We start from the raw sequence: 14687 nt of genomic DNA, 5'->3' as shown, positions 1-14687 counted from the left end.
AAATTTCCGGGCCGTGTTTCCGTCGTTGGAATTACCTCCTGATGGCAATGGCTCACCGATACGTAGGCCCAAATGTTCTCTAAACGCAGTTTTTATATTTGTATCCCTTCCCTTCACGGTCTTGTTCAGTTTGCTAACACGCCAGGTGGGGGTTTTCATACGCAATTCTTGAATGATATACTGTAAAATGTGCTTATTACTTCTACCAGCAATCATTAAATCCGATAGCTTTTTGTAAGACAAAGCACTTCCTGAAACCCAAGTAAATCATTAGTTTGTTAAAATGAGTAGATTGTATTTATTCTAACCAAAACTCATTGTGCGTCGTTTTCCGGTTGTCACAGGCTATTCGGTACACAAGTGGGTGAGAGAAAAGGCGTCTCGGTACGATTTGGATAAAAATATTTGCGTTTCACTAACTTGCACCACCTTGTTTGAGCTTTGGTTGTCAATATATTGAAAATTTCTGTTGATATATTTATCATGGCCTCTACTTCGGAATAACCATATTACACAGTGTCTCGGTTGCTTAAGCTCAACTGAATCAGTTATTTTGGTAATAAATTAATTAAAATTGTTCAGCAAAAAATCTATTTTCGGCTGTAGTTTTTGTGTGTCTCATTTCTCGAATGGACAATGTATGGAACACTTGTAGGGCTAACTTGATACTATTATTTTACTGAAGGAAGTATGTTGATACGTTAAGGCGTTTAAGAGTTATGCAATGTTTTTGAGTTTTTTCAAGGTATTTTTAAGAATAATTTAAATGAGTTAAAAGAAAAACACCCTCCCAATTTTCTCTTGAATGTTTACTTATATTATGAATTTTCAGTAGCCGCATAGGATACATTTTTATCGATCTGGCATCTAATGAATTTTGATATTTGAAGGTTGACTAGTTTTTGATGAAAAAACCATCATAACTTTTTACTGGTAGCTCATATGAAAAAGCTTCACTCAGCAAAATTATGCGCAATATTTATTTCAACAACTCTTCTGAAGACAACTTTTCCATAGAACGTTTCACGAAAAAGTTAGAACAAAAAAATCGATTTTTCGGGAGCCACCCTACTCTTACCCGGGACAATTGATGTAACTCGGTCAAATGAAAAGCTAGAGAGGTGCTTTTTTCAGCAAAGTTGCTCAACATAAAATTTCGTACAACTTTATTGTACAATAAAATCATTTTTGAGCTCAATTAAAAAAGTTAGGTTTCATATTTCAATCTAAATAAGGACCACCCTAGTAATATTTTACATCAAAAGGAGCGCCATTTGATATCAAACAACTTTTGTGAAGACACTAACTACAAAATACTAATATTTGATAGTGAAAATATTTTTGTCACGCTAATTTCCCGTTAGAAACCATAGTGGATTGGTTCGAACGCCAAGTATGAGGTTTGGTTTTCGTAAGATTTCCAACGATCTGCGTGAATTGAAGCTAGTGAAAACATGGCGACGAGCAGCCATGGACCGAGTTATGTGGAGACGTATGCTTGATACAGCAAAGGACACCCCAGGCCTATAGCTGTTGGGTAAGAAGGTAAGAAGAAAACAAGTTCAACTCTCATTAGGAATTCAATTGCATTGTTTAAAATTCAGTAGAACATCTTGTCGTCTGCAACACTTTCCCGCTTCAAATCGGAGTGATTTGATTAGATCCTAGACTGAGGTCTTCACTTCGCGAATCTTTTGTAAAAAACCCGCGAGTGGCAGGTCATGTCGTCGGCTAAGTTGTCTTGAGAAAATTTGGCGTTCTTCTGAATTACGGTTATAACAAATATACTATATATCAATATGGATCATTTTAACGAATTCAATACAGATCGAAAAAGACACCACAGTAACACCATCTCGTGACGAAAAAGGCTATTAGTTCAGTCATGTTTAATAGTTTGCGTTCAGCATGCACCCAGAAGTGAAATGTCAAAACTAATTGAGCATGATGCCCACATAGAGGTGTGAACATTTTCATATTTAAATGTGTTGTTTTTGATGAATCGTCTTCACTTTCAAGAGTTATGAAAAAAGTAATTGAATTTTATTCAACAGACTAACCATTCCAAAATTCGACAAATAGAAAGTTTGTTTAGCACTGAAAAAATGTGTATAAATTGTATGATAAGTGCAATACAGTAAGCAAAAGAACAAGTTATTATTCAGTTCTGCGTTCACATTTCACACATATTTATATAAATCGGGATTTTTTTTAAAACAAAATGTTCTCATCTGAGTTAGTATAAGATTGCGGTTCTAAACCATATTTACAGCTTATTTTTTCGTGCAGTGTACATCGAGAAATATTCCATATATTTGAAGTTGTTTAATTCAGTGTACTGATTGGGAAAACTGTTATATGTGCATTGAAAAACTTGTAGTGTATTAGTAACCTTTTTTGCCACCGCACTTTACTGACATGACGTGGATCGCAAGAGTGATCCATTTGGTTATAGTATTTAAACAAAATGGTAAATAAAGTATAAAAGTATTTTCGCTCCGAGTATAGAATGTATAACTAGAGTCTATTTCAATGTACTAGCAAAACTTTGTTATATGCGGGATGTTGGGAATCGGACGTAGGCAGGCTGCGTACCAGGTCGTATTAAATGCTCCGCTATCATAAATTCATATTTAATCTTTAATTATTTGTATAGCAACACCTTCAATTTCGATTATCGAGTGTTTTCGTCGTGACCTAGATAGAAAATATATAAGCACATTTTTTTATCGATTGAAGACTGTTTCACGATATGTTTAACTAAAGTCCAGGATAAAAACGAACAGCCTCTAGTAACAGTTACTAAGTTGTTAAACAACACTCAGTTACATAACAACTATATTCATGGATAAAACATTATTTGTGCGTTAAATCAGCGTTATTAATTTGGCAAATAATATGCTTGAATGATGACTAATTTCACAATGAGTTTGCAGGCCAGTAAATATCTTGCGTACAGCTCTCAAGATATGCTACAGCAGCGTACCTGTTCCGGGTCCTGCTTGCGCCCCAGCATGGGACTGGGGAATAGGAAACTGCCGGGACGTTTGTTTCTTCTGGGTGGTGGCAGAGGACCACCCGTGCTAGCCTCACCTTTCGGTGGTAGCGGGGGTTTCACCATGGTGGCTTGCAATTCTACGGGCTGTGAATTGAGCGAAAGAAAGAAACAGTTTCAGTGGTTAACGTTGAGTTGATAAGTGTGCGAAATCGGAAGGTCGACAGATGCGGAATGTTCTTCGAAATAAATTGGCATGAAGGATGTATATGGGGAGTTTTACTGCCTCCAGAAATAATGTACATAGCACATTGCCTACTTATGAATGATCAGCCAATTATATGACAGATGCATTACGATTTGCCAAATTGTTCATCACTTAATAGGTTGGGGAACAGATCTTAGGAAATTCACAACTGGTGGTGATTGCAGAAAGGACATGCTTTAGAGAGCTGTGAATCATGTACACGCGTTAGTTCTGAGTTCAAAACTTACCGTTCTGGTATGTGTTTGGCGTTTCGGATGACGGTGGTAGCGATCGTCACAGGATGCGCAGAACAAGTTCTGGTCGCATTGTGCACAGCGAACTGCAGGCGTAACCGATCCGCACAGGTCGCACTTCATGACGGTAATGCGCTTGATATCTGCGAGAAAAATTGTATTTTATGTTTCTACAGTACTTTCTTAGTGTGTGAATAATTTTGATTCATTTTATAACATCCTTTTCGAGAGGAATTGCAATGTACAGGGTGCGCAATTTCTTATGTCGGAATTGTAACATTCTAACATTTGACATTTGGCAATCGATTGACTTGACTTTAGCTGTTGTGGAAACGTCAATCCAGGACAAATTCCACTAAGAATAGCTTCACACCGAAAGATCGCGCTGAAATAGTGAAGCAAAATGTACGCCAGCAAGTCTCAGACCATTGAAACACTCGGAAGGAGGGTTATGGAAAATGCGAGAAAAAGGGTACATTTGGTTTTGACAGTCACTTAATTGTTTGTAGTTTAAATGAATTACAAAAGACCAAATGAAATAAAAATAACTAATACACAGAAATCAGTATTTTTTCACAGTTTTTTGATACATACCAACATAAGAAAAGGTGCTCCCTGTATATCATATCAATGTATAGTCAAGATCGTCTTCATTATTTCGTTGAAAATTATAAACATCGATACGTATAATGTATGGCAGTAACTAACCATGTGACAATCATGATCTTGAATTCTTCAAAATAAATGAAATGCTGCTACAACTTCTTTCAATCTCTTTTTGCCTTTCTCTATAGAAAGGTATTAGAATTGCTGGAAAACCCGGCTTTCGAACGGATCCTCGGAGACCCATAGTGGTATATACCATCCGACTCAGTTCGACGAGATGCAAAAAAGTCTGTGTGTGTGTATGTGTGCACTTTTCGAAGATCTTTATACGCGCTCAATTTTCTCATGCCGATTTTAACAGACTCGTTTGAAAACTACTGTCGGGTCATTGGTCAAGTTCAAAGATCAAATGGCCGTTCCGGAGATATGATTGTATAAGTGACGTTACCGTCAAAACGAACCCCCCTATGGTGATTTCCATTAAGTGGACTAAGAAGGGTTTTTTAGCATCACTTTTCTCATACAAATAGGCAACTCAAATATCAAGCGCTTGGTTGAAAAAATGATGCCTACTATGTGACATAAACACTGAAGCATGCTTTTGTGAACTACTCGATTCAATCTTAATCATTTGGTGTCAAAAATGAGCCCAAATTAGTGTCACAAACTATTTAATAAAAAGATAAAATTTTTTTTAGGATACTGTTTCGAAGAAAGAGAAAGGCATTATCACACCACTAGGTGGATTAAGAAGGATTTTTACATTCTTGTTAGAAATTTTTTTCGCCATTGAACTAAAAAATCGTATGAAGTTAGAATCAGATTGTGATATCTTAATTTATGTCAAAGTACTTTAACTAGAGTTTCCTAACGGCAGATTAAACGAAACGCGGAGTTGAATTTCTAGACAAGAATTTCATACTTCGCTTGAAAAATTGGCAGAACATTTAGCTTTACCTATCGGGATTGTAACCACTGCCGATGGTGAAAAAATGGTTATTCGCTACCTGGACGTGTTGTCGTGGTACGGTTGGTTTCAGAAGAAGCCGATATATCTAAAAGTTCGTTTTTATCATTAAAAATTAGGCTTGAATGAATTATCACTTGATGCATCTACTTGGCTCAGTGAACTCTTGTTCTACGAATTCGTCATTTATGGAAGAATTCGTATCTCTGAACGAGTAACACCAAGTATCCATTTAGCTAACCATACAGAGATGGCACCAGTGCAGTAAAATTTCATTCAATTCAATTGAAATCGAATGTGAAACACACTAACGATCTCTCTATTGCAATAAACTTTAAACATTGACACACACAACGTTCGCTGACGTACCGAACCGGCAGCATTTAGTTCTTCAATCGATGCTCTTCAAATCAAAGTTCAGTTTAACCACCGTCAGTTGATCTCTTAATGTAACAAAATATCTCTTTCAAAGTGTGAGAGCGGCCTTCATATGAGGTTTATGTGAATTGGTTCAAGATAATAGATGAATGTTTATTCGAATTGGTTCAAGATAATAGATGAATGACAAACCAGGTATCTGAAATATCAATTACAGAATACACATATATTAATAGTTTCCTCCTTCAGTTTTTGTTTTCAATATTTTACTACATTTATAATTCTATTCATTCGAACTTGCTCACTACCAACAGTGAAGACAATGAAGGAGCTAGATTACTTGGCACTTGAAACTGAGCAAGCAAAATTTCAAATGACTAGGTACGATTATTCAACCGACGATGAATTCTGGGAGCTTCACTTGAAAATGGCAGCAAAAGTCATATGAATTTGTATCGATATGCTGACGGTCAGTGGCCATAAATTTCATTTTCATCTGATATCATTCGATAGAAAATGAAATTTTACCGCACTAGATGGGACACCCGTTTCTTAAAGTAATTATCTACACTTGAAAGTTCGCTCGACGCAACCGAACGAACTTCTAAGCAACACCTAGAGCTTCTAGGCAGCGAGAAAGTTCTCGTGGAACTTTCGTGCACTTCCAAGGTCTCAAAAGATCCGCGTGTACATTTATGGCGTTTTTCATTGAAAAACACTGGTGGCGTGGATTGCACTGGTTTTGCACTTTCGAGCAGAAATGGCAATGAAACATCGTCAAAATGTTGCATTTCTGCTCGAAAGTGCAAAATCAGAGCAATCCACGCCACCAGTGTTTTTCAATGAAAAACGGCATTAAATAGCAAGAAAGTAGTTGTTTTGGTTGCTTGGATGTGCTCGTCGCTCGTCCCGGTTCTGTTCTCGGTGATTGTCTTTCGGAGGACTTACTAAATGCTACTCCTGGCGAATATATTTGTTCAGAACTTCCGGTTCCTGGTATTCAATTGCATTTTAGTCATTAACCCTGCTCTAAATCACCTTTTGTGCATTCTGGGCACCTTGAATCTAGCCTTATGGAAGTCCTTGATTCTTCTGACCCAGTCGTGTTTGCCTCTGAAATCCACCATCGCCATCGTCCTGGTCCAACAATCGTTGGATGTTGAAGGGACTTGAAGTTGGCTCTTACAGGCGAGTACTTTGGTATTTGTGAGCCCGAGAGCTTCTGCATCAGAATGCATCAGCATTTATTACCAAACATGAACGGATTACGGACAGACAGATAATTGGGCTTCATATTTCAAATCTCTTCCGAGTTCTATAGTCCTGGATGTTTAAGGGGCGGGTAGGGTCTAGCACTTTTGAAAAATAATTTATTATTTTCTTTATATATTCTTATAGTAAAACATTTCAAGAATATTCTGTGAAATTTTCAAGCCTATTGGAACGAAACTCTGGAAGCTATAGACCTTTATCTATGGATATCTCATCCTGAGAAGAAGCTAGAGCTCGGCGCACAGGCTCAAAATTTCTACTTCGATTGACTTCAAAAATCGACAAAACAAATTGAAATGTTTCATTATAATGAATTATAAAAGAAAAAATATGATTGTTTGAAAATGTTAGACCCTACGGGCTCCCTTGAGTAATAAATTGTTTCCATTGATTTTATAGACAAAAAACTTTAAACGCGTTTTTCTCGAAAGCAGGTTTTGAAAGTCCGTGTCCATCGTCATTCAAAAACTACTGCACCAATTTTTTTTTCAAATTTTTCACACACTTTATACACAGAAAAAACCAGAACCCAACGTTTTCTTTTTCGTTGTTTGTTACTTTGGGGAGGTTTAACAGCTACAAAATGACGGATATTTTCGTGAAAAATCGTAGTTTTCACTTTGAACAACCACAAAAAATTTATAAAATTGGGGTCTAGAAAAATTTCTACTCTAGCTATGCCGCGTTCATTTGTTTACATCTGATTAGTCTGCGCTGAGATGCAGTGGACACCGCAAATCATGATTTTTTAGAATATTTGTCTTCAGAAATACTTCTTCACCGATTTTTTCCTCAATATACTTCCATGAAAAAAATACATAATGTTGTTTGAAGGATGCTTTTCATCATGCAGAACATTTGAATTTATTTTGATGAACGATAATTCTAGGAAAAATCGCAAAAATGATAATTTTTTCATCGTTTTGGGTTCCCAATGTGGTCGATATAGACCCCTTGGGGTCGATATCCTTTTTGCGGGGATCAACGTAAACGGGGGGTCGACTAGGTATAGAAATCGACCCCCTATTGTTTGACATAAATTGTTATTTGAAATATTTACGCTAAAACAGTTGTTATTATTTGGCCATCCGCAGAATTTGGTAAGTATTTTACATCAAAATTAAAAAAGCAAGAAATTGAATTTTCAAAGAAATTTGTTGATGGGGGTCTGAGGCCTAAGTTAGTTTTAGTAAAATGGCCCATGACTCAAAATAGTTTGGGAACCCCTGATTTAGACCCAACCCCTTTTCTTTATATTGCTCGCTGGTTCGGTCATTCCGAAGCAACTAAAAGCTCCACAATTACTGATAACCTCCCATTTGGATCAAATTTTTTGCTGCATAAGAAAGTATGTACGTGGTTATTTTTGACAGCTGGGAAGTACAGTACAAGTTCCGCGTGAGCTTTCTCGCGGCCTACAAGCTAAACAATCTGTTCTGAAAGTTGCTTATTGAATTTGAATTGGATTATGAGGATTGTGGCAACTCAACGGAAATTCGTGAGATGCGCTTTTCGGTTTGTGCCTTGAACCGATCCGACGCAGTTACCCTCATATGGGGATCGTTGCCGTCTACACAGATGAAAATATTTACATTTATTTTCATGCACATATTTGGAGCAGGAAATTGAATATAAAGTTATTCCTCAGGTCTTTATTTTTCAATATACTTTAAAAGCAAAATTAAGCTTAAATTGAAATATGTTGTATTGAAAAATCAGGGTATTCAAATGTACTTTTACATCGATGATGGTTTTCAATCAAATTTTGATTCAATTGATGGCTGTTTCAATGTATCATTGGATTACATGACGTGTAAATTTCATTTTTTTTCAGTGTACTACAGTGAAACTGCTTATGGGTTCTGCATTGGTCTTTTCTGCTACTGGAAACTCGTATTTTAACTCGTTGATTACTTGAACTATTTGGTGTTGTGTATAGTGACAATTCACTTCAAGAGGTAAAGTTTTGTTTCATATATAGTCATATAAATTGTAAAACGGAACAATAAACAATGAACAATTAATTTCGGATGATATTCGAACTAAAACGTGATCGAAGTAACCGAGAAATTTCGTTGTTTGGTAAGCATTTCGTTGTTGTGGACTGATAGTAACTTCCATAAGGCAGCACCTTACCCCTCTGAGCATATCTTTTTCGAAAAAATCATCTTTTCTGTAATATTCTCATTCATTTGGCTTTTTCAATATATGTTTCCACTCAGTCATTGCAAAGCTGAATGTGACAGGAACGAAAGTACATTTAGAAAAAGAGATGGGCCACCCGCCGGGCCTTCGTAGCCTGGGGGTGTTTCCCGCGGACCCTCACGGACCGAAGAATGCGGCCAACATAGAAAATTACCATCGCCATCTGGAATCATCTCATCCTAAATTCAATTCACCGGCCACTACCGATCGCCAGATACTATATTACATAATGATACTACTCTAGTTTTAAGTTAGACGATAATTAAGATTAGTAAATACCCTTGGCATCTTAGAGCTTAAGCAGTGTGCCTTAATATTATATTATATTATTGAATAAAAAAAAAAAAAAGAGATATTAATTTTCAAAACCAGACCACTTTGGCATGAATTAAAATTTAACGTTTTTTTTTGTAAAATAAGCCTTGGTATTGATAACAAAGAATACATTAAAAATCAAAGAATACATGTTAAGCTAAATCTCAATTAAAACTTAAACAATACCTGGCGATTTCAAAGGAATCGGTGGTGGAGCATTGGAATACTGCTGATTAGCAATATCGATAACCTCATATTCCGGATCCATATTTTTTGGTGGTTCAGGAGGCGGGGGCCCAACTCGATCGCTACTGTCCGTCTGAAAAAGAGAATAAAAAAGTGCAAATATAACAACTACCAATTTCTCAAGTGATGAAAAATGCTAATTACCACCCACGTTGGCATCGTTCTCGATACTTTGAATTTTGATGCAGGATGGTGGGCCATCGCAGGGGGTGTAGGCGATCGCAACGGCACGTTACCCTGTGAAAAGTGATGTGAGATTATCGCATGTAACAGATTTCTGATAATAAAAATTATCGTATGACTTGAGTACACCGGGGGAAAGCGCAGGCGCTACAACTTGAAATGTAGATATAAACAAAGCATCAAACATATTATCTAGTCACTTTGGTAGCTATCTGCCTATTTGCTAACGAAGAACATCACGAGAGCAACTGTTGCGTACAGATTTTTTGGCAGCTGTGTCGGTCAGGCGGATGTTGTTTGATACCACCTTGTTGATTTTCCGCCCAACGCAAATGTGTGGGTTATTTTGTATTTGTTTACAGTATCCACCCCATTCCGGAAAACAGCATAATTAAACGTACTGATTATGACCAAAATTATATAAAAAAAAAACATTTTCAGTTGAAACTATTCAAAAGGAATACAAATGAATTGATCGTTTGATAGATACTTGTCATGTTTAGGCAAAGATTAATAGTTTGGCCGATTAATTTCGCCACTGTGCGACGGTAGCGACAATCGCAAATTGCACGCCGGAAAACAGAACGAAGCATTTTACTCAAAATACATGGCATCAAAAAGAGCAACAGACACATAGGCATCGATCTTGCCTCGATATGTTTATTTTCCTGATCAGTCTATTTGTGAACGTTCTATTCATTGACGACTAAAGTAGGCTAGATTAAAAATAACGTGGCCAAGTTTCCAAGTTTACAATGTGCATCTGTTTGTAGACTATAATAGAAGAACATTAAACTGGTCAGGAGTACGGGTCGGGGATCGTAAGGAAAATATAGAATGCTCGACTGTTGGCTATATGCTTTTGTGTTTAAAATAATTGAAATTTTATTTGTTGGAAACTATGGGTGTAATTCTGGTCAATGCGATCTTCGATTCCTTCGAGAAAGAACCGTCACTATCATTTTATACTTCATTTGAGGAGAATGGACCTAAACATCAACGTTGAAAACCATTGTATTGACCACTATCACAGTTGTCTTTGAAGGTTTGTTAGAGATTAAACATGCAGAGACAATAGGCAAGTTAAAATAGTCATTTAGAGCTTTTGGTGCCTCATGGGTATCCTTCGAAGGTGAAAGCATCAAAGATCCATTGACTCAAAGAAGAATGGTAAACTCCTACGATCATAGGTCATTAACATATTGGGTGAGAAACGATAGCATTCACTCCAATTTTAGCTCCCCATACATAAAATTAATCATGTATGGGGAACCAAAAACCCGGATACATTGTTTCGTCAATGTGGGACAGTTATCAGATAATATGTACCGTAGAGTACCTGCAATATCAGAGTGACGACTCTGAACATAATACTGCAATGATGTTTGGAAAAGGCAAGTAAACATATTGACATTTTCAGATTCAAATCGGCTGTAAACATTTTTCTCTGAGGTCTCCGAGTTTTTGTTAGACATGCGATCACTCGATTAGACTGTGAATTATTCGAACTAAGTGCCTTCAAAGCAGCCTGACTGTCGATGATGGAATGAATGAAAGTACAATGTTCGATTGCTTCAGATTTACCTAAAGCTCGTCTGTATTGGCCGAAAGCCATAAATATTATGTACTTAGAAAAAATCGTGCAAATATACGTTTTGTGAGACTGCCATAATTGTGGAGTTAGGGTGGTTCTTCTGATTTTCATTTTATTTAAATTTTTCAAAAACCTCTTTAGCAAAAATTTTTTAAAAAATCAGGAATATTTTAGGAATTATGGGAAACCATTCTGATTTTTTTTCAAAATTTTTCAAAATATATTTCTTGTGAAAAAAAATGTTCGAAATTTTGGAAATTTTTTTAATTGCGCTTACAATTTTGGTACCACCCTAGATTTTACATCAAAAATAAATCAATTATGAGTACATTACGCTGTATGTTTTTTTGCAGATGTTTAAAAAATGTTTACGGGTATAATATCAGACTATTAAAAAATATATCATTCGGAAAACCGTGCGTCTCCATTAAATTGCCATCATCCGATGGAGACGCATGGAATTTAGTTCTAAAATCATATATCACATGTCCTTAGAAATAAATACCATGCGTTTCCATCTACAGCTTGAGCTCAGGGTTTGAGTATTGACGTAAATAATAATGATAAAAGAGTTTTATTCCTTAAGTTATTTACACACGCCCAAACGCCTGGGTCGATTTACCAAGCAATGATGTAGGGAATGCATTGGTGAACATGTGTGCCAGCGGAGGGTTCGTTTCTGACTTCAACATCTTGCGGGATGGTCTGGAGGTTTCGAGGTTAGCTATTAGCAGTCCTAAGAAATACTATAAACCAGATAGAAATCAAGTCGAAGCGCCTGCAGCAAGTCCCGAAGATTCAAAAAGAACGTATTAATTCGCACCGTCGATTTTCTATACAAACAACATGCTCTTTTAAACTTAATATTTTCATTATTTTTACGTTTCGTCTTTGACTCATCAGTGCAGAGCAGTTCAAATTGAACTGCTTAGTGCTAAACTCGGCAGTTCAATTTGAACCGCTAAGCAGACGTAAAGTTTCTGCTATTTACAGAACACTTTTTGTTTTGCAACGAAGTGCAATGTCTTTTCTGACGTGCCGAACGAAAACGTGTTTTCGACTATTTCTGGCCGATGCAGGTATGGTCATTTAGTGGTTAGCCAAATTTTGTGCTAGGGCACATAACCGTTTTCATTATTTTTACGTTTCGTCTTTGACTCATCAGTGCAGAGCAGTTCAAATTGAACTGCTTAGTGCTAAACTCGGCAGTTCAATTTGAACCGCTAAGCAGACGTAAAGTTTCTGCTATTTACAGAACACTTTTTGTTTTGCAACGAAGTGCAATGTCTTTTCTGACGTGCCGAACGAAAACGTGTTTTCGACTATTTCTGGCCGATGCAGGTATGGTCATTTAGGGGTTAGCCAAATTTTGTGCTAGGGCACATAACCGTTTTCATTATTTTTACGTTTCGTCTTTGACTCATCAGTGCAGAGCAGTTCAAATTGAACTGCTTAGTGCTAAACTCGGTAGTTCAATTTGAACCGCTAAGCAGACGTAAAGTTTCTGCTATTTACAGAACACTTTTTGTTTTGCAACGAAATGCAATGTCTTTTCTGACGTGCCGAACGAAAACGTGTTTTCGACTATTTCTGGCCGATGCAGGTATGGTCATTTAGGGGTTAGCCAAATTTTGTGCTAGGGCACATAACCGTTTTCATTATTTTTACGTTTCGTCTTTGACTCATCAGTGCAGAGCAGTTCAAATTGAACTGCTTAGTGCTAAACTCGGCAGTTCAATTTGAACCGCTAAGCAGACGTAAAGTTTCTGCTACTTACAGAACACTTTTTGTTTTGCAACGGAGTGCAATGTCTTTTCTGACGTGCCGAATGAAACCGTGTTTTCGACTATTTCTGGCCGATGCAGGTTTGGTCATTCAGGGGTTAGCCAAATTTTGTGCTAGGGCACTGATGAGTCAAAGACGAAACGTAAAAATAATAAAAACGGTTATGTGCCCTAGCACAAAATTTGGCTAACCCCTAAATGTTAATATTTTCAGTTTTTTGCTCTTGCCTGAAGAGAACCCTTTTATTAAACGGTTTTGGAAAATTGTATTGTTTTATTGCTTTAATCGAAATATGTATTAACTAAGTATGAATGAGAACCTATTTTAAGCTAAAAAATACAGCGTAATGTATTCATAAATGATTTATTTTTGATGTAAAATCTAGAGTGGTACAAAAATTGTACGAGTAATTAAAAAAAAATCGAAAATTCTGAACATTTTTTTCACAAGAAATACATTGAAAAATTCTGAAAAAATCAGAAAGGTTTCCCATAATTCCTAAAATATTCCCAATTTTTGTTTTTGAAAAATTTAAAGAAAAGGAAAATCAGAAGAAGCATCCTAATTTTGTACATTTTTTTCACAAGAAATACATTATGAAAAATTCAGAAAAAATTAGAAAGGTTTCCCATAATTCCTAAAATATTCCTAATTTTTAATTTTTTTTGCTAAAGAGGTTTTTGAAAAATTTAAATAAAATGAAAATCAGAAGAACCATCCTAGCTCCACCAATATGGCAGTTGAAGGGTTAACATTTTGGGAAAATCGTCTCCAATATAAACCCTTTCAAACAGCGTATATCAATTTTTTTTTCTGTTTGGGGGCAGTTTTTGTATGCAAACCCGGCTACACCCTTTAGCGATAAAAAACAACGTGTTTTGTCGGTTACGTCACTTGTAACATCATATCTCCGGAATCAATGCACAAATCTCCAAATATCAAGGGGAACGTGCCTTTTGAGCCAATTTGTTGTGATTCCTGACCATTTGTGTTGAAAGTTAGTTTTGTTTTATCGTTTTTAATATCGTTCATCGGGAGTGTCATCAATTTTCAGTTAATACAGATACACAAGCGGCAATCAGATACAATGATTTTCAAACGTATTTAAGAGATGAACAATAGCAAACAAAATAAGTTTTCTTCGTGAAGAGATTCAAAGAAACAATTTACTAGAAAGACCCTAGTTCTACCTCTGAGATGTATTTTTCGCAAATTTGCTTTTCCGCAATTAGACACTTTACTTTTTTCGACTCTGTCTTGCCTAAACTGATGAAACATTATTCTGGCTTGGTTGACTGATTTTCTAAATTTTATTTCTGAGAATAAAAAAACTTGAGACTACGAAGACTTTGCACAAATTCCCCCTTCCCCCTCGTAAACAAACATAGATTTTCATTAAAACATAAAAGGAGCGTCATAAAAGATCTAATCTAACAACCCAAAAAATGTCAGAATAGGCCATGTAAGTATGTGATGTGATATTAAGTCATCACTACCAAAAATACGGCATGCTTTGATTTACGTCATTTGTAATCTTCAATTTTTCTAAAGTAAAGTACACTAAAACCTCAATTTACGCTAACTTAATTTATGCGAATTTAATTTTTATTAAATTTACGCGATCGTGTAAAAAAGGTTTT

General features: G+C 36.2%; 1 protein-coding gene across 9 annotated transcripts in view; it reads right to left on the bottom strand.

Moving 5' to 3' along the window:
- Nucleotides 1-14687, bottom strand: part of LOC131427537 (E3 ubiquitin-protein ligase lubel) — a 52616-nt gene that overhangs the window by 32580 nt on the left and 5349 nt on the right. For 8 of the 9 annotated variants that reach the window (XM_058590819.1, XM_058590812.1, XM_058590811.1 and 5 more), the window contains exons 2-5: nt 9630-9722; nt 9426-9558; nt 3491-3639; nt 2987-3142 (exon numbers count right to left, since the gene is read on the bottom strand). In XM_058590819.1, the coding sequence (XP_058446802.1) occupies nt 2987-3142; nt 3491-3639; nt 9426-9558; nt 9630-9722 (531 nt within the window). The remainder of the gene's footprint in view (nt 1-2986; nt 3143-3490; nt 3640-9425; nt 9559-9629; nt 9723-14687) is intronic. The other variant, XM_058590815.1, reaches the window with a different exon arrangement.

This window comes from Malaya genurostris, chromosome 2 (assembly GCF_030247185.1).
Source record: "Malaya genurostris strain Urasoe2022 chromosome 2, Malgen_1.1, whole genome shotgun sequence".
NCBI lineage: Eukaryota > Metazoa > Arthropoda > Insecta > Diptera > Culicidae > Malaya > Malaya genurostris.
This window is presented reverse-complemented; position numbering and strand designations above follow the sequence as displayed.